The 19,162-nt window shown below is 42.1% G+C and overlaps 1 protein-coding gene across 1 annotated transcript in view; it reads left to right on the forward strand.

Annotated features, from left to right (window-relative positions):
* Nucleotides 1-18,924, forward strand: part of LOC137378035 (bactericidal permeability-increasing protein-like) — a 62,292-nt gene extending 43,368 nt beyond the window's left edge. Inside the window, exons 13-16 of the mRNA XM_068048076.1 lie at nt 7,532-7,574; nt 9,183-9,246; nt 10,138-10,214; nt 15,156-18,924. Coding sequence (XP_067904177.1) covers nt 7,532-7,574; nt 9,183-9,246; nt 10,138-10,214; nt 15,156-15,197 — 226 coding nt within the window. The 3' untranslated portion in view covers nt 15,198-18,924. The remainder of the gene's footprint in view (nt 1-7,531; nt 7,575-9,182; nt 9,247-10,137; nt 10,215-15,155) is intronic.
* The last annotated feature ends 238 nt before the right edge of the window (nt 18,925-19,162 follow it).

Below are 19,162 nucleotides of genomic sequence, written 5' to 3' on the forward strand. Positions count from 1 at the left end.
ACACTTCTACCTGCAGGTATGTATGCAGACTTGACTGCACTCTCCTGTGACATTTGGATTAGGTGAGGCCTCACCCTCGTGGTTTCTGTGCCCCCTGGAGATCTCTCTTTGTCTCTGCAGGTTCCTGTAAAATAGTATTAGCAAGGTGGGGTGCTTCTAGAGTCTGTATTTACATAGGAGGATGTGGGGTCTAAAGTTTCACATTTTACAGGCTTGGCTGACCAGAAGTAGGGGTTTTCATCCGTGATTCCTCCCGGACTTCCCTTAACCTGTCCTCATGGTCACTTTTTCCCCTTCTCTTTCTAAACTTTTGCCAGCCATGTGCCTGCCTGTCCCCTTTCGTTCTCGGCAGGGGTCCCTTACAGTTCACCAGCCCTTGGCCGAAGGGTCCTCCTAGCACTGATACAGGACTTAGGGGTGCAGGATTCACTGTAGGTTAGGGTTTCCCCTCAACCTGGCACATGTGGAAACTCCTGCAGTATTCCACCACATCTTTGTGGAGTTTTGGCCTGTCAAACTGCTGTCTTATGTGGGCTTTGGTCTTTCATATACCGGCATGTACAGCCACTGTAGTCTTGTGGGCCCTTCTTAATATTTCTCCCCGGTACCTCTGTAGCACCAGTAACTGGTGATCTACTGTCCACTCTTTGCCCTCAGGTCTGTGAGGAGAACTCCATTTCCTCATCAGTACCTCATTCTTTAAATAGTAGCAATCAGGGACTCCCTCTGCTTCACTTTCAGACTGGGCAGCCTGTGCAACTCTCGCAATACTGGGTCAGTTCGCTGAGCCTCAGCTAGGGAAAATCCATTTAATTCATTCCCTGGGTCTCCTAACTTTCCAGAGAAAGTCTCGGACAGGCAGACCTCATGGTCATCTGCCTGCAGTGTCAATGCAGTCTCCTCTGGGGAAGCTGGGTTGATCCACTACACATTCAGGGATACTGCAGGGGACCATCTCCTGCCACTGCCCTGTCTCTCTGACCTCCTGCGATCTTTCTTTCACTACTGGGGGGGGCTACCACCTTCACCCCCACCGGATTATTACCTAGAAGCATCCACAGGCAAACTAGGGACGATCCCTACGGTCACCGGTCCCGAAAATAGGTCACACTCCAGGTGCACCCAGTGTACAGTCTCCTGCTTTCCTTTCTCTCCCAGGACTGCCTAAGCTCCTGTCACCTTCCCACCCTTTGTCTTTTTCGGATTTGTGGGGGTGTTTTGAAAAGGTTTCCCCCTGGAAAACCGCCTTATGAATTAAAGCAAACTCATCAGTTAGAACGCCCACTTGCTGGGCTCATGGGTTTTTATTGAGAGTGGGTGAGAGCTTATAAATTTCTCTAACAAGATTACTTCTCTGAGAGGCTCATAGCTGAGCTGTATTTTAAGAGCCCTCAGCCACTTGTTCTCATTCTTCTCCTGCCTCCCAGAACCATGATAGGATTCCTCTTATCCTCACCTTCCACCCCACCAGCATGTCATCCTCTGCCATTCCCACCACTCCACTGTAATGCCACCTCCAAACACATTTTTCCCCTCCCCTTTCAGCACACTGAAGGGACCGTCCCCTCTGCGACACCCTGGTCCACTCCTCAGTCAGTCTGAATACCCGCTCTCTTTTCGACGGCACCTTTCTATGCAAGCGCAGGAAATGCAACACCTGCCCTTTTGCCGCCTCCCATCCCCTTCTTGTCCAATTACTGCTCCCTATGCACCATGAAAGTTTTTGTTATTTAAACTTTCCTGCCCTCCAGTAGTGCTTCTGTGCAGAGGGATCTGGGTGTCCTCATGCATGAATCGCAGAAAGCTAGTTTTCAGGTACAGCAGGTGTTAAGGAAGGCAAATGAAATTTTGCCATTTATTGCTAAAGGAATAGAGTATAAAAGTAGGGACGTATTGCTGCAACTATACAAGGCATTAGTGAGACTGCACCTGGAATATTGTGTACAGTTTTGGTCCCCTTACTTGAGAAAGGATGTAGTTGCGTTGGAGACAGTTCAGAGGAAGTTCACTGGATTGATTCCAGAGATGGGAGGCCTGTCTAATGAAGAGAGATTGAGCAGTTTAGGCCTTTACTGTCTGGAGTTTAGAAGAATGAGAGGAGATCTAATTGAGGTAGATAAGGGGATTGACAAAGTAGACATAGAGAGGATGTTTTCTCTTGTGGGTCAATCTAGAATGAGAGGTCATAGTTTTAGGATAAGGGGTAGCAGATTTAAAACAGAGATGAGGAGAAATTACTTCTCTCAAAGGGTCGTGAGTCTGTGGAATTCACTACCCCAGAGTGCGGTGGATGCCAGGACATTGAGTAAATTTAAGGAGGAGATAGACAGATTTTTAATTAGAAATGGGTTGAAGGGTTATGAAGAACGGGCTTTTACTTGCTCAAAACCTATTAGATTTCCATCTTTTCCCTGTTCTGATGAAAGGTCATCGACCTGAAACGTTGGGGGAATTTTATGCTCTCCCCCATGTCGGGTTTGGAGGCAGGAAGAGCATATAATCGGGTGGGATGGTGGCTGAAGGAGATGTAAATGGGAAAAGCAGAATTATCACTCACAGTTGTCATCCAAAAAGGTAATAGAGGTTATGATCTGAAATTGCTGAACTCAGTATTGAGGGCTGTAAAGTGCCCCATCAAAAGGTGATGTGCTGTTGCTCAAGCATATGGTGAGCTTCATTGGAACAGTATAGGAGGCCAAGGAGAAAGGTCAGAGTGCGAGTGGGTTGGAGAATTAAAATGCAGACTGCATGGAGGCATTCCACAAAGCAGTCACCCAATCTATGTTTGGTCTCCCCAGTGCACAGGACTCTGCACCATGAGTAGCGAATACAGTATATTAAATTGAAAGAAGTACATGTAAATCATTATTTCACTTGAAAGGAGTGTTTGGGGCCTCGGATGTTGAGGGCATATATTGCATCATCTACACTTACATGGAAAAGTACCCTTCAGAAGAAGAGGGATTGTTGGAGGTGATTGAGAAATGGATCAGGGTGTTGAGGAGGGAACGGTCTCTTCAGAATGCTGAAAGGAGAGCTGAGGGGAATGTGTTTGGTGGTGGAGTCATGTTGGAAATGGCGGAAATGACAGAGGAATGTGAATATGGAGGCTGGTCAGGTGGAAGGTGAGGAGAAGGGGAACCTATAGTTATTCGGGGAGAGAGGAGATGGGATGAGAGCAGAAATGCAGGAAATGGAATGGACACAGTCGAGGACCCAGTGGCAAAACACTTGTTTTGGCTGTTCCTTTTATTGCAGTTCACTGCATTTGCAAATAGTTTACTTTGAACATTCTCCCTTTTTCTGAATTTGATTGCACACTAGCAAATCAAGAAACGAGGTGGAAGGAAATGTAGTCATGGTAGTTGTGGGAGTCAGTGGGTTTCTAGTGGATATAACAGTTTCCTCTCTGTTTCTCAACAGAAGCCTAATAGATTCAGTCCCAGAGCTATCTAGTAAATCCATTCTCTTTAGAACTGTAACATCCATAATTAATACAGCCATTCCCTCCTCCTCTCTTACCTTCTCCATCATTCCTGAATACTTAGTAACCAGGAATATTCAGAATTTCTGTCTTTGTTTGAGTCATGACTCTGTTAATGCAACCTCATCATAATTATATTTAGCAATTTGTACCTGCACCTCACCGACCTTATTATTTACATTACAGACATTGACCTACATACAATTTAATATCTCTTGTCATTTTTTGCTATTTTCCTCAATCTGGTCCTTTTTAAAATCTTTTTTCCCAGCTCTTAAAACTCTGCCTAAAGGTGCTCAACAATTTTTTCTACCTGTCATAGGTTCCAACATGGATCACAACTTCCTGCAGTTTCCCTTCTCCTAACAGAATGTCCTGCACCCACTCAGCGATATCTTTACTCTAACACCAGGGAGCACCATTCACAAATCATGTTTGTGGTTACAGAAACACCTGTCTATGCCCCTATCGAATGCCGTATGACTACTGCATTTCTACTCTCTCTGTCCCCTGTGTGCAGTCAAATCGTCCACAGTGCCAGGGGTTTGAATTTACTGCATTCCCTCAAGAAGTCATCACTGCCCCAGTGTTCAAAACTGAAAACCAGTTAGTGAGAGCCACTAGCTTGGGGGATTCCAGCACTACCTGTACCTTCCTCTTACCTTGTCTGTTGGTCACCCATTCCCTCACCTTCTGCAGCAGTGAGGTGACCACCTCCTGGAACATACGTTTGAGGAAACTGTCAGATGCACTGCAGTGACTCCAGCCCTTCCACAAGCTCCAAAACTCAGAACTTGAGTTCAAGCACTGTCATGGTTTATTTATTGGATTCTTTCTTGCTGATCACAGCACACACTGGCTTCAAGTTGCTTGCTGTTTCTGCAGGCTACAAACACTACACATTTTAGACTGACTGATATACACCTGAGAATAAGATAGAAATATAAAATACTCAAGAAGTCTTTTGATATACAAGGCGAAACTGCCGTGGTCTTCAGATGAAAACTCACCGAACAGGTCATTAAAAGTGTTTCAAACAAATCAATTCAATTTAAATACAAGCAGCTTGGTTTAGAGGACATACTTATTTGACATGCAGTTCTGAGATATATTGGGTGAAATTGGTCTTTGTTAGTAACAAGAAATCAACTGGTAGCAAATCAGAAGCTTGTTTTAAGAAAATAGGGCACTGTGTAAATAGCAGTTGATTTGCTATGAGCTCATGTCATTACTGGCAAAGGCCAGTATCACCTGCATGGTTTTTTATTGCCACTTTGTTCTGGGCATAACTACATTAGGACAGGAGTTGGTTGGAATACTGTGAAAGGTTAATCAGAGGCTTTGTGTATGAAGTAAGCAGCTGTGTTTCGAGGGTCAGTTTTATGTTGAGGATCAGCACAGCATGAGCAGCTTTATTGTTTTTGACATTTTAAGGAGAGGGTAAAACTTTGTTGTAGCTGCAAAATACACGATGTAATGTGCACTTTTTAACCTATTTTAAGCTCAAAGTCCACTTAAACAAATGATCAGTGGTGAAAAAGATATAGGATTAATACCCCAAAATGTATTAACCGGAAACAGATGATGTAAGGAAGACAGAGCAGAATGTGGGTCAGTAAAAGAAAACTGAACCCAATATATTGTTACAAAGCCGACTGTACACTGCTACAAAACCCATCACACAGATTGTAAAGAGTATAGGAATGCAATCAGAAATAGAGTTGCAGCTGCAGTAAAAAGTCAAACGGCATTAGAAATAAACAAACATACATTTGCCAAAAGCAGAACTAGCAGAAGGGAACCAAGAAGAGATTGAACTGATACATTTACTATTGAGGATCTGGCAAAGTGAATATCTATTGTACAGCAGGGCCAAAGGGGGAAGAACGCATCAAATAAAAAGAAGAAACCAAAGCAAAGTAGTACCCAGGAGAGAAATACTGTATTAAAACTAAAGGTATTTTTATACCTATGTTATCATGACATCCTTTTGTGCAGAGTAACTTCCATGCAGCCTGTTCTGGAGTTTTAGTCTCTATAGGTTTTCTGGATTCCACTTTTATATAGAAACTTGAAGAGATCAAATGCAAAAGACCAGCTCCCAGTTTATATTGCTAATACAGCTCTGATAAGAGGTTCTAAGTCTGGAAGAATTCAGAAGGAAATAAAAAATGCTAATTGTTACCATAATGTAGCAAAGACTATAGAATCAAAACAGAAAGAAAGAAAGTCTTAAAGGACAAGAAATGGGCTGTAACTAAAAACTGCACAGGAGTGTCAAATGGAAAAAGATTGAAGAACTGAGAGAGACACAGACTGACCCAGAAACATGATTACATGCAAAAAAGCAACTTACACTTCAATAGTGCCTTTCGTGGTCAGAAAGATATCATAAAATGCTTTAGATTAAGAAGACTAAACAGCCAGTGGACACTGAGTAAGGAGGGGAAAAGGTGAGAAATGGAGAAGGTTAGGCTGGGAACCAAAGGCATAGATGCAAGAAGGATTTTGAGGAGGATTTTGAAAGCAGGGTTGGAGCTGGTGAGGCAGAGGAAATTGGATAGGGAGACCCAGAGGGCAGAACTAGAGTGGCTGAATAAGCAGCTGCAAATGGTGAAACAGAAGGCGTGGGTGGCATGAAGAAAACTAGAGTTTGAAAAGTAAAGGGTATGCAGGTGTGATTGAGCCTGGAGAAGATCACTGAAGTAGACTGGGGTAAAAGACATGGAGAGCTTTGATGAAAACAAGAACTTCTGAAGTCAATTCTTTGGGGATGGGGTACTACTGGAGTGATGAATGTCCAAGACAATGGCCGGAATTTTACGCCCTCCGCAGGAGCGGGCTGGAGGCAGGAGTGGGATAAAATTGAATGTGAGGCGGGGTGTTGCCATTCCTGATGCCTTGCCCCCCCCTTGCTTCAATTTTACCAACCGCGACGGCGAGAAATGGCCCACCAGCCGCAGGCCAATTAAGGCCCTTAAGTAGCCAATTACCTGCCACTTAAGGGCCTCCTCCCACTGCCGTGGGTATAAAACCTGGCGGCCTCCTGGCAGGCTGGAAGGGGCACTCCCTATGGGGCATCCTGTGCCCCACGGAGGGCCCCCCACAGTACAAGTCACCCCAACTGCACTACATTCCCCCCACCTGCCTTGCCAGGGATCGGCCAGTTGTCCCTGGCGAGACCAAAACACCACTTACCTCCAGCGTCAGTGTCAACAATCGTCCTGAGATGGGTGTTGGCCCAGCAGTGGCCACCGCTCCTGGTGGCGCTGCTGGGACTGAGGATCTGCCAGTCCCCTGATTGGCCAGCAGCTCCTGGAGGCAGGACTTCCTGCCTCAGTGGGGCAGAAGTCCCACTCGAGGCCAATTAAGGGCCTGGGCCACGTAAAATCTCTGCATGGCTCCCAGGCCTGGCGGAGGCAGGCTTGGCCTGACTTTTAAGGCTGTCGGCGGGTCCTCTGCCCAACATAAAATCCCGGCCAATGTGTGAGCAAGGATGTGGGCTGCAGTGTGGATGAACTGAAGCATGTACTTCCTCCATATATTTCCCCAAGACAAAGTTTTGTCCCTATAATGGATTCCTCGAATTGCTCTGCATTCAGAGAGTTTAGGATTGTCCTGTTATCTGTGAATTTGCATACATTAATATTTCAAATAAACTATTCCAACCACGAAAATAACTTGAATTAGTTTCTGAACAAAGACTTTGTTTCCAGTCCTCCATGTTGAATTTTGCTCAGGAAAGGCAGCTTCCATTTTAACTCTCTTTATTTTGAAAGCTGTACAAAATAGACAGAAATTTCCTCATTTTTCTTAGAGACCAAGTCCTGTCAAATGCTCACTATTAACTAGCTCAGCACAGATCAGGGGTTAAACCTGAGATTTTCCTGGTTGCTATGGTACAGACCGTCACTGCAGGGTACATTATCTATTGAGGGGGTTTAAATGTACAGTCTGTGTGCTCGGGTTCTATCATTATTATAAACTATGATTATTGGCAATGTCCTCTGACGTAGAATACTGCTCTTTTACATTTTTTTTGAATAGTCTGCGCTTGTCTCTTGGGCGTTCTGATGTTGGCCCTTTCAAGGTAAGAACAACTTTTTCCACGGTGAACAATTTTGTTTGTTTATTGTGAAACACACTGAGACCAATGCTTGATGGTGCTGTGGTTAAAAACTCAAGTCTTGCCACTGACTGCTCAATGTAGCAGCTTTAGTCATTTATAATATATAATATATAATAAAAGCAAAATACTGCAGATGCTGGAAATCTGAAATAAAAACAAGAAATGGTGGAATTACTCAGCAGGTCTAGTAGCATCTGTGGAGAGAGAAGCAGGGATAATGTTTCAGGCCAGTGACCTTTCATCAGAACTGGCAAAGGTTAGAAATGTAATAGGTAAGCTAATAAAGCAGGGGCAAGAGATAGCAAAAGTAAAGGTGTTGATAGGACAGGGTCACAGAGAATAACTGACCAGAAGGTCATGGAGCAAAGGCAAATGGTATATTAATGGTGTGTTGAAAGACAAAGCATTAGTGCAGAGAGGGTGTTAATGGACAGAAAAATGAACAGCACTGGCCCAAACCACAAACATGAACGAAACAGTTCAAACAGGCAAGCACATGGTAAGAAAAATGAATGATGAAACAAACTAAAATAAAGTAAAAAGAAAAAATTAACTAAGTAAAAAAGGGGCCCCATCATGCTCTGGAATTATTGAACTCAATGTTCAGTCCGGCAGGCTGTAACGTGCTTAATCGGTAAATGAGATGCTGTTCCTCGAGCTTGCATTGATGTTCACTGGAACACTGCAGCAAGCCCAGGACAGAGGTGTGAGCATGAGAGCGGGGCTTGGGGGGGTGGGGGGGGGGGTGCGTTGTGTTCATCGTTTTTCAAATGAACTGCTCAGAATAATGCTTCACACCTCGTAGATCATAATCTATTCATCGTGACTTGTGGCAACCTGGTCCCAGCTCAATATCAAGGACTGGTGACCAAAGCTCTTGTGGCAAGTACTCAACCACTCCCTATCTTCATACCAAGCAACTATTTATGGGAAAGGTGCTCTTTACCCTTCCTCCGGTCTAAGAGGCTCTTGACCATTTATGGAAAGACTTTATCTCCTTCAGTGGTAGCAAATTTAATGGTATTTTCAGGCAAAAATGGATAAAATTGCAGACCTCAAACACAAAATAGCAGTAAAGATTCCATGTAAACAGAATTTAATTTATTCAGTCATGATAAACCAGTGGCCCTAAATTATCAACAGACTGAACCACAGAAATCCTGGGATACCATTCATGAAAACAGAATTTGACTTATTCAGTTTCCATGAATGGGGAGCCATATCAGTAGTTCCTCTCCACTCATGTAAAGATACATGTAGCTATTTTAGTTGAAGAAGTTCATATGTTTTAGTTTAAAATATTCAGTGCCTTTTAAAAATGTCTTTATTTTGAAACTTGTGTGTTGCTTATATTATCCTGGCTGAGGCCATGTAAAATGGGCAACTCTGTAAGACTTATACCTCCCAACCTAACTCCATGTTGGTCCTCTGATCTCTACACATTTGGCCTGTGTTTCTGTACTCAACCATGAACTTCACACTATTCTAGAAGGGCACTTAAAAGGAGAGAAAACTGTTAATACTTCCTTTCTAATAATGAAAAAACTCATGCTCTGGTTCTTATTGCAGGTAGACGGTTTAGACGGGATATTGAACATTGTAATGAAGATAGTGGTATTACCGAAAATCAATGGTAAGTCCATGGCAGAGAAATCAAAGATGAAAGTGGACAGTAATATGAAGCACCATCATCACTTAGAATCCAACTTCCCCACAGCATAAAACTCACAGGCTGAAATCTAGAAGAATACACTTTGCACAGTGCTAATATCAGAGACTGTTTCTGACACTATATCTTGCAAAAAAAGGTGTTGCTGGTTTAGATGTTGGTAACTTAATTTATACCTTTCCCAATATTACACTTCATTGAGTAAAATCAGGCAGGGTGGGGGTAACCTGCATTGAACCGATCCCGTCTGTCTCCTGATTGGTTTAAAATTGGTCTCAGTTGTTACATAAATTACAGAAAGAAATAGCATTAGTTTATCATCTTTGCCACATCTTCAAGACATCTCAAAGTGCTTCACAATCAAAGAATTACTTTTGAAGTCCAGTCACTATTGTTATATCGGTAAATGCAGTAGGCAATTTGATCACAGCAATGTCTTCCTAACAATTGGGATGAATGATCAGTTACCGTTGAGGGAAAAGTATTAACAAGGTCACCAGTCAAACTGCCTGCTCTTCTTGAAATAGTGCCATGGGATCTCTTACATCCATCTGAACTGGTTTCATCAATAGACAACTGCTTTAGCTCTCCATTACTACTGCACTGTACTCTGCTTCTAGACTGAGACCCAAACCCAAAACCTCCCAACTTGAGTGCTACAAACTGAGCTAAACCAATGTTCCATATTATTTTTTCCCCAAGTTTAAAAAAAAATATTTTACCCTTGTTGCGCAATAAATTAATACCCAAATATAGGGATGTTGAAGGAGTGTAAGGAATGTGAGAAGGACTTGTGTGAAACTACAATCATTTAATTCTGTGAATGATGTCGAAAATTATCATTTCTTTTACCAGCAAAACTGGCCAATGGAGTTCCACTTCCACATGTGGATCACTTAAGCTTTGTAAACCCATTACTTCAGGTGAACCAGGTGAGTAATTGCAGGATACAAGATCCTCATAGTGATGTTTATTATGCTTGACAGACCAATCTATCCAACAGGAAGAAATCACAAGAAAACACTTATCTCTTAAAGAAACAAATGAGACTAAGTCATTTGCTTCTTCTTTCTTCTCCCACCTGGGGATGGTTGCCCACAGTTTTTCTTTAATTGGCAAATAACATTATGATATACAGTTTCTGCATGATTTCACCCAGAGATTAGCATAATCTGGGCAGAATCGAATGAAATAGTACTAAAGATAATGGAATTTTAAATCCAAAGCAACCCCTGCCCGCAAAACCAGGCAGGCCTCCAAGGTGGAATGGTGAATTTCCACCGATTGTGCCCATTCAGGAGTGTTCATCACTTTGTGCCTAGATTTCCAGGTGCACAGGCACCAGAAGTCACATGAATTCAGTCTTACTCAACTGGAACTGCCGGCACAAGCTGTCCATCGAAGCCTAACCCAGCTCTGTCTCTTGCTGTTACTGCATTGCTTTAAATTCTATTTAAATAGTCTAAATTCAGTCAATTACAGCAGAGCAGGACACACATGTGGCTTAAATTGACTGCTGGTCATAGGTCTGTTGTACCAAGGGCAGATCAAAACAGTCAATTGAAGCCAATTAAAAAGAAAAACCTCGAGTATTAAATCTGTCTTCATTATGATCAACTATGCAGCTTGATAGTATTGATTCATGGCAGATTCTTCTACATTCTGGGTAATGTCAATGAGTAGGAGTGAAAATTTGAGCGTAACTTCATTTTGGCAAAACAAACACACTGTCCAGTGCATTCTGAGCACATTTTGCTGATTACATCTCTAGCTATAATCTATTTCATTACAATGTTACGCCCGAGGTGGGAGTAATGCACTGTCAATTCAGTCCCATTACTCCACAGGTCAGAGCATATTATTAAAGTTTTCCCACTTACTGGAAATTAACCAATTAAACACTTTATTAACACCCCCAGAATAAAACAGAACAAACCAGGTATCTTTAAACAAAAACAAATTAACTATTAATAAACTAAATCTTAAACAATACTGAGATAAAACTATGTCTAAACACCTTATAACTTCTTATTTATCCTCACTTTCCTGTGCACACACATTCAAAAACTGAAGGTTAGGAAGGCATATGGGATACTTGCCTTTATTAGCTGGGGCATAGAATATAAGAGGAGGGTGGTTATGATGGAGCTGTATAAAACGCTGGTTAGGTCATAGCTGGAGTACTGTGTACAGTTCTGGGCACCACATTGTAGGAAGGATGTGATTTCACTGGAGAGGGTACAGAGGAGATTCACCAGGAAGTTGCCTGGGCTGGAGCATTTCCGCTATGAAGAGAGACTGGATAGGCTAGGGTTGTTTTCCTTAGAGCAGAGAGAGTGAGGGGGACATGATTGAGGTATACAAAATTATGAGGGGCATTGATAGATTAGATAGGAAGAAACTTTTTCCCTTAGCGGAGGGATCAACAACCAGGGGGCATAGATTTAAGGTAAGGGGCAGGTGGTTTAGACGGGATTTGAGGAAAAACTTTTTCAGTCAGCGGGTGGTTGGAATCTGGAACTCACTGCCTGAAGAGGTGGTAGAGGCAGGAACCCTCACAAAATTTAAGAAGTATTTAGATGACAACTTGAAATGTCATAGCATACAAGGCTACAGGCCAAGTGGGATTAGAATAGTTGGCCGGCACAGACACGATGGGCCGAAGGGCCTCTTTCTGTACTGTATAACTCTATGACTCTATAATGGTTAACCGGTTTCAATAAAATTAGAGCTGTTTCTTAAGAATAAATAAAGAGCTGGGTTGTAAGTCTTTATGGGTTCCATTCCTGGTTCGGTGAGGTGTCCCAGACCGATTAGTCAGATGCTGCTCGAATTCTCCAGGCGAACTCGACGACCAGTCTTTAAATGGGTAGGCATTCAAAGCACTTCGGTTGCAGCAGGCATCACACAGTTCTTTTAACAAGGAGTACAGCAACAGGTCTATTTGGATTTTTATATTAGGAGTCTATCAGTAGAAACTTAACAGAGTATTCCAGAACTCACAGAAAGACAAAAAGGCAACAGAAAGTCACTCCTGAGCCAAATACTTCTTAGATTGGAAGTAAAAAGGAATTTGCTACCTTCAACAATACAAAGATTTCCTTTCCAGGGTTTGTTCCCTGCTTAGGCAATAAGCAGCCTGTGGAGCAATGTAGATTTTTCTGCTAAGAGAGAGAAATCCTGCTTTCAGTGAGCACACTTTGCGGTTCTCCAGATCAAACTGGTTCTAACCAGTCTTTACACAGGTAACTGATACAATACAGCAGGTGGCCCCCTCTCTCTCATGCTATTGCCTAGCTGGCACACTGTGCCCAGAGAAAGAGAACAACTCTCAAAGGTACACTGCCCCTCTTAGTTTTTAAACAGAGGACAGAAAAAAACTACACTTCCATGACAACACGAAATATCATTCTTGATCAATTGGATGATCTTTTTCATTTTTGGTACAACATTTATTTGTAAACTTGTGCCTCACTACAGAATACCCCTGTAGACACTGGCCTCCTGCCCTGAATCACTTTACCATTTCACATGAGACCTGCACAGGTTTCCATGAGAGGATGACATGTAAATAGGAACATAGGAGCAGGAGTAGACCATTCAGCCCATGGAGCCTGCTCCGCCATTCAATACGATCATGGCTGAACATTCACTTCAATGCCTTTTCCCCACACTATCCCCATATCCCTTTATGTCATTTGTATTTAGAAATCTGTTAGTCTCTGCTTTAAATGTACTCAATGACTGAGCTTCCACAGCCCTCTGGGGTAGAGAATTCCAAAGATTCACAACCCTCTGAGTAAAGAAATTTCTCCTCATCTCTGTCCTAAGTGGCTTCCCCCTTATTTTGAAATTGTGTCCGCTGGTTCTGGAATCCCCAACCAGGGGAAACATCTTACCTACATCTACCCTGTTTAACCCTTTAAGTATTTTGTAGGTTTCAATGAGATCACCTCTCATTCTTTGAAACTCTAGAGAATACAAGCCCAGTTTCCTCTTCATAGGACAGTCCCGCCATCTGGTGAACCTTTGTTGCACTCCCTCTATGGCAATAATATCCTTCCTAAGATATGTGGACCAAAACTGCACACAGTACTCCAGGTACAGTCTAACCAAGGTTCTATACAATTGAAGCAAGCCTTCACTACTCCTGCACTCAAATCCTCTTACAATGAAGGCTAACATACCATTACCTTTCTTAAGGTGCTTGCTGCACCTGCACGTTACCTTTCATTGACTTATTGACAAGGACCACCTTTGTACATCTATACTTTCTAATCTCTTATAATTTAAGAAATACTCTGTACATCTATTCCTCCGACCAAAGTGGATAACCTCACATTTTTCCACATAATATTCCATCTGCCACGTTCTTGTCCACTCACTACGTCTGTCCAAATCCTCTTGAAGCCACTTTGCATCTTCCTCACAACAACATTCCCACCTAGTTTCGTGTCATCCGCAAACTTGGAAATATTACATTTGGTCCCCACATCCAAATCGTTGATATATGTTGTAAACATCTGGGGCCCAAGCACTGATCCCTGCAGTACTCCACTAGTCACAGCTTGCCAACGCGAGAATGACTTGTTTATTCCTACTCTCTGCTTTCTGCCTGTTAACATCTCAGGAGAACTTTGGGAGAGACCTCTCACTGGCCAACTCTGAAGTGTGGTTGGAGAGGACCTTGTCCTAACATATTTTCTATAGTAATGAGTACAAACTATACAGTCGTCTGTTACCTGACTAAATAGTATAATACTGAAGATTCTAAATAAAGAGGAATTAGAAACAGAGCACTAGAAAAGTAATCATATCACGACTTGATTTTTAATTGGAATAGAAAATCAGAAGAACTGATTCATTCTACCCTGATATCCACACTACCTTCTATGTTGCCTCAGTATTTACTTTGCTTCAAACACTGTCCTTTCTAACCTGGGTTCAAATCCTTTCCAGGCAGTTGAGATGAAGATCTGTTCTCTAATAGCTTAGGGCAAATTAGATCCAGTACCACAGTTCAAGTGCAATATAAATTAAATGGGTTTGCAGGAACAGAGGGACCTGAGGCTTCACATACACAATTCTTTGAAGGTGGCAGAACAAGTTTATAACCCAATTTTAAAAGAAAATGTGGCATCCTTAACTTTTTAAATAGGAGCACAGGAAGCTTGGTGAACCTTTACAAAACTCTGGTTAGGCCTCAGCTGGGGTATTGTGTTCAATTCTGTCCACCACACTTTAGGAAAGATGTCAAGGCTTTCAATGGGTGCAGAGGAGATTTACTGGAATGGTACCAGAGATGAGGGACTTCGGTCATGTGCAGAGGCTAGAGAAGCTGGGAATGTTCCTTATAGCAGAGAAGGGTAAGGGGAGATTTAATAGAGGTGTTCAAAATTATGAGGGGTTTTGAAGGAGTTGATGCAGAAAAACTGTTTCTACTGTCAGGTGGGTCAGTAACCAGAGGACACAGATTTAAGGTAATTGGCAAAAAATCCAGGAGGAAAATGAGAAATTATTTTACGTCATGAATTGTTACAATCTGCAATCTACTGCCTGACAGAGCCATGGAAGCAGATATGCAGAGCTATGGGGAAAGAGCAGGGGAGTGGGATTAATGGGATAGCTCTTTCAAAGAGGCACAATGGACCCAATAGCCTGCTCCTGTGCTGTATGATTTTATGATTCTATCCCTTCCATTTGGCATTAAGGGAAAGAAATAAATAGTAAGATGTGGCATGCCAAGCTTTGGAAATGCATGGAGTTCGAATCTAGAGTTAAACTGTGATGCTGTGATTCAAAGCATGCAACAGTGTTGTGCTGAGAAAGAAGGAAGGATCATTTGTAATGTTGTAATGTTGCTGTTTTTTCAGAATATTCTGGTGATTGGGACTGATCTCCGTTACAGTTCTTAACCAGCTGCCGTTCCCAGCAAAACATGGTGATGGAAACAAGACCATGCACTTGACTGCTTTGATTACTTGGAACAATCCAACTATTTCTTAAGCTGAGAACTGGCAAAGCTTACACAAGGCCATACATTAACATTTTCCATATTTTCAGTTAAATGTTAATTTCTAATTTGACACTTTTCAATCAAGCAAGACACCTAATGAAAAAAAAAGCGACAAGGAAGTGAAACTAGTTTCAGTCGTTGTGGTTTGGTCCTCATAAATAAGAAACAAAGTCTCACTTTGTGGATAAGTGAATGGTTTCAGAACAGAAATCAAAACAGAAATTGCTGGAAATACTCAGCAGGTCTGGCAGCATCTGTGGAGAGAGAAACAGAGTTAGTGTTTCAGGTTGATGACTCTTCATCAGAAATTCACGTGAAAGGTTATTGCCCTGAAACGTTAAGATCATAAGATCATAAGAACTAGGAGCAGGAGTAGGCCATCCGGCCCCTCGAGCCTGCTCCGCCGTTCAATAAGATCATGGCTGATCACTTCGTGGACTCAGATCCACTTACCTGCGCTCCCACCATATCCCTTAATTCCTTTATTGTTCAAAAAGATATCTACCTTAGCTTTAAAGACGTTTACTGAAGAAGCGTCAACTACTTCACTGGGCAAGGAATTCCATAGATTAACAACCCTCTGGGTGAAGATGTTCCTTCTCAATTCAGTCCTAAATCTGCTCCCTCTAATCTTGAGGCTATGCCCTCTTGTCCTAGCTTCACCTGCCAGTGGAAACATCATCTCTACTTGTATCTTATCTATTCCCTTCATGATTTTATATGTCTCTATAAGATCCCCCCTCATTCTTCTGAACACCAATGAATATAATCCCAATCTACTCAATCTCTCCTCATAAGCCAACCCCCTCAACTCCGGAATCAACCCCGTGAACCTCCTCTGCACCCTCTCCAGTGCCAGTATCTCCTTTCTCAAGTAAGGAGACCAAAACTGCACACAGTACTCCAGGTGCGGCCTCACCTGTACCATATACAGCTGCAACATAATCTCTCTGCTTTTGAACTCAATCCCTTTAGCAATGAAGGACAAAATTCCATTTGCCTTCCTAATTACTTGCTGCACCTGCAGACCAACCTTCTGCGATTCATGCACAAGGACACCTAGGTCCCTCTGCATAGCAGCATGCTGCAACTTTTTACCATTCAAGTAATAATCCTTTTTACTGTTACTCCTACCGAAATGAATGACTTCACATTTATTAACATTGTATTCCATCTGACAGACCTTTGCCCACTCACTCAATGTATCTATGTTCCTCTGCAAAGTTTCACAGTCATCTGCACACTTTGCTCTGCCACTCATCTTAGTGTCATCTGCAAACTTTGACACCCTACACGTGGTCCCCAACTCCAAATCATCTATATAAATTGTAAATAATTGCGGTCCCAACACCGATCCCTGAGGCACACCACTAGTGACTGATTGCCAACCAGAATAGCACTCATTTATCCCCACTCTTTGCTTCCTGTTAGTCAACCAATCCTCTATCCATGCTAATACTTTACCCCTAACACCATGCATCCTTATCTTATGCAGCAGCCTCTTGTGCGGCACCTTGTCGAAGGCCTTTTGGAAATCTAGGTACACCACATCCACTGGTTCCCAATGTCCACCTTGCTTGTAATGTCTTTATAGAATTCCAAAAGATTTGTCAAGCATGACCTGCCCTTCATGAACCTATGCTGCATCTGCCCAATGGGACAATTTCTATTGAGATGCCCTGCTATTTCTTCCTTGATAATAGACTCAAGCATCTTCCCCACTACAGAGGTTAAGCTAACCGGTCTATAATTCTCCATCTTTTGTCTACCTCCCTTTTTAAACAGTGGCGTCACGTCTGCTGTTTTCCAATCAGCTGGGACTACCCCAGAGTCCAGCGAATTTTGGAAAATTACCGTCAGTGCAACTGCTATTTCTCCCGCCATCTCTTTTAGTACCCTGGGATGCATTCCATCAGGGCCAGGAGACTTATCAATCCTTAGGTCCATTAGCTTGCCCAACACTACCTCTTCCGTAATAATGATTGTTTCCAGGTCCTCACCTACGTTCGTCTCTTTGTCAATTACTGGAATGTTATTAATGTCCTCCACTGTGAAGACCGATACAAAATACCTGTTCAATGCCTCGGCCATTTCATCATATCCCATAACTAAATTCCCCTTCTCATCCTCTAAAGGACCAGCGTTTACTTTAGCCACTCTTTTTCGTTTTATATATTTATAGAAACTTTTGCTATCTGTCTTTATATTCTGTGCTAGTTTTTTCTCATGTTATAACTTACTTTTCTTTATAGCTCTTTTTGTAGCTTTCTGTTGACCTTTAAAGTTTTCCCAATCTTCTAGTTTCATGCTGCTTTTGGCCAATTTGTATGTCTTCTCTTTCAATTTGATAGCCTCCCTTATTTCCTTAGACACCCATGGCAGATTACCCCTTTTCTTCCAGTCCTTCCTTTTCACTGGAATATACTTTTGCTGAGCACTTTGAAAAATTGCTTTGAAAGTCCTCCACTGCTCGTCAACTGTCCCACCGTAAAATCTTTGTTTCAAGTCTACTTTAGCCTAACAAAGTCTAACTTGGTTTCTCTCTCCATAGATGCAGCCAGAACTGCTGAGTATTTCCAGTGTTTCTATTTTTATTTCAGATTTACACATATGCAGTATTTGGCTTTTATTTGAGACCAGGATTTACTCCCCCTCAATGAAGTCCATATGGCATTAAGTTTGTTGAGTATGTGTTTGTGGAGTTCTCACTATCTCCTCTGCAGTTCCTGGTAATTTCTTGCTTCTTTTTTAAATCAAATACAAACTTTGATGAACATATATTTGAGTCTGTGCGATCCACCTTATTAAGTGCTTCTCAACGTACATTTGTGAAACTAAATTAACAATCCTACAAAACTGAATTTCCATCCTCCCACACACTAGTTGATATTTCTTGCATACAGATTCTTTTCAAAAACACAATGAACATGTCCATCAACCACTGTGACATCCAGGGCCATGATCTTGCAATGGTATTCAAATGAGTGGGTTGCTGAAGTTTTTTTTATGCTGTTCTATCTGCAGCTACACCAAAATTCAAAATATAAATGTGCTGAGGAAAAGCATCAATAAAGGGTTTCAGTATTTTACTGCCTAGCTACCCCTCAGTAGTAACCTAACATGGATTTCATTGTTCACTAACAGATCTGCCATGGTTTTCATCTGATGATGAAACAATATGCTATTTTATAATAAAAGGGGTGTTATAATTAAAGTATAATGGTGTTTGGCTGCAGTGTGCACTGTCTAAATGATGCACTGCAGAAACACGCCGAGGCATCTTCAGCAGTCCCTCCCACTTAATAGGTACATCACTTCCAAGTTTTTCTCCATCCTGACTTGAACATATATCACTGTTCCTGGATCTCCCTACCTGACAACATTGTGGGTGTACTTTCACTAGACAAACTGCAGTGAGTTATGTAGGTGGTGTTGTGGTACGTGAAACCACCTTAAGACCTGTAAGTGAAGGTCACTGGAGGAAGTGATGTCATGTTACACATGACCAGGGAGTTGTGGGCATGGCCAACAGAGTAAGATGTGTTTTTAGATGTGGCTTGTGCAGTAACTGTATGTATATGTTCAGCTTAAAGTATAATAAAAACTCATGTTTTCTTTGGCTATTACTTGTAGTCCTGTGAGTCTTACAATAGTTCACAAATTAAAGGAACATGTAATATTACATGGTGACAATGTTTGGGGTATATATTTTTCTTAAGACCACCAAATATTACATCGTGACGATGTTTGATTTTTTTCTGAAGAACAAACTGAGAGAATACAAAGAATAGCAGGTTGCTTACCTGGAGTGGCTGATGATCCCACAACAGTGCAGTGAGCTAGGACCACAGACAGGACCCTGGG

The sequence above is a fragment of the Heterodontus francisci genome, chromosome 16, assembly GCF_036365525.1.
Source record: "Heterodontus francisci isolate sHetFra1 chromosome 16, sHetFra1.hap1, whole genome shotgun sequence".
In the NCBI taxonomy this organism is placed as follows: Eukaryota; Metazoa; Chordata; class Chondrichthyes; order Heterodontiformes; family Heterodontidae; genus Heterodontus; species Heterodontus francisci.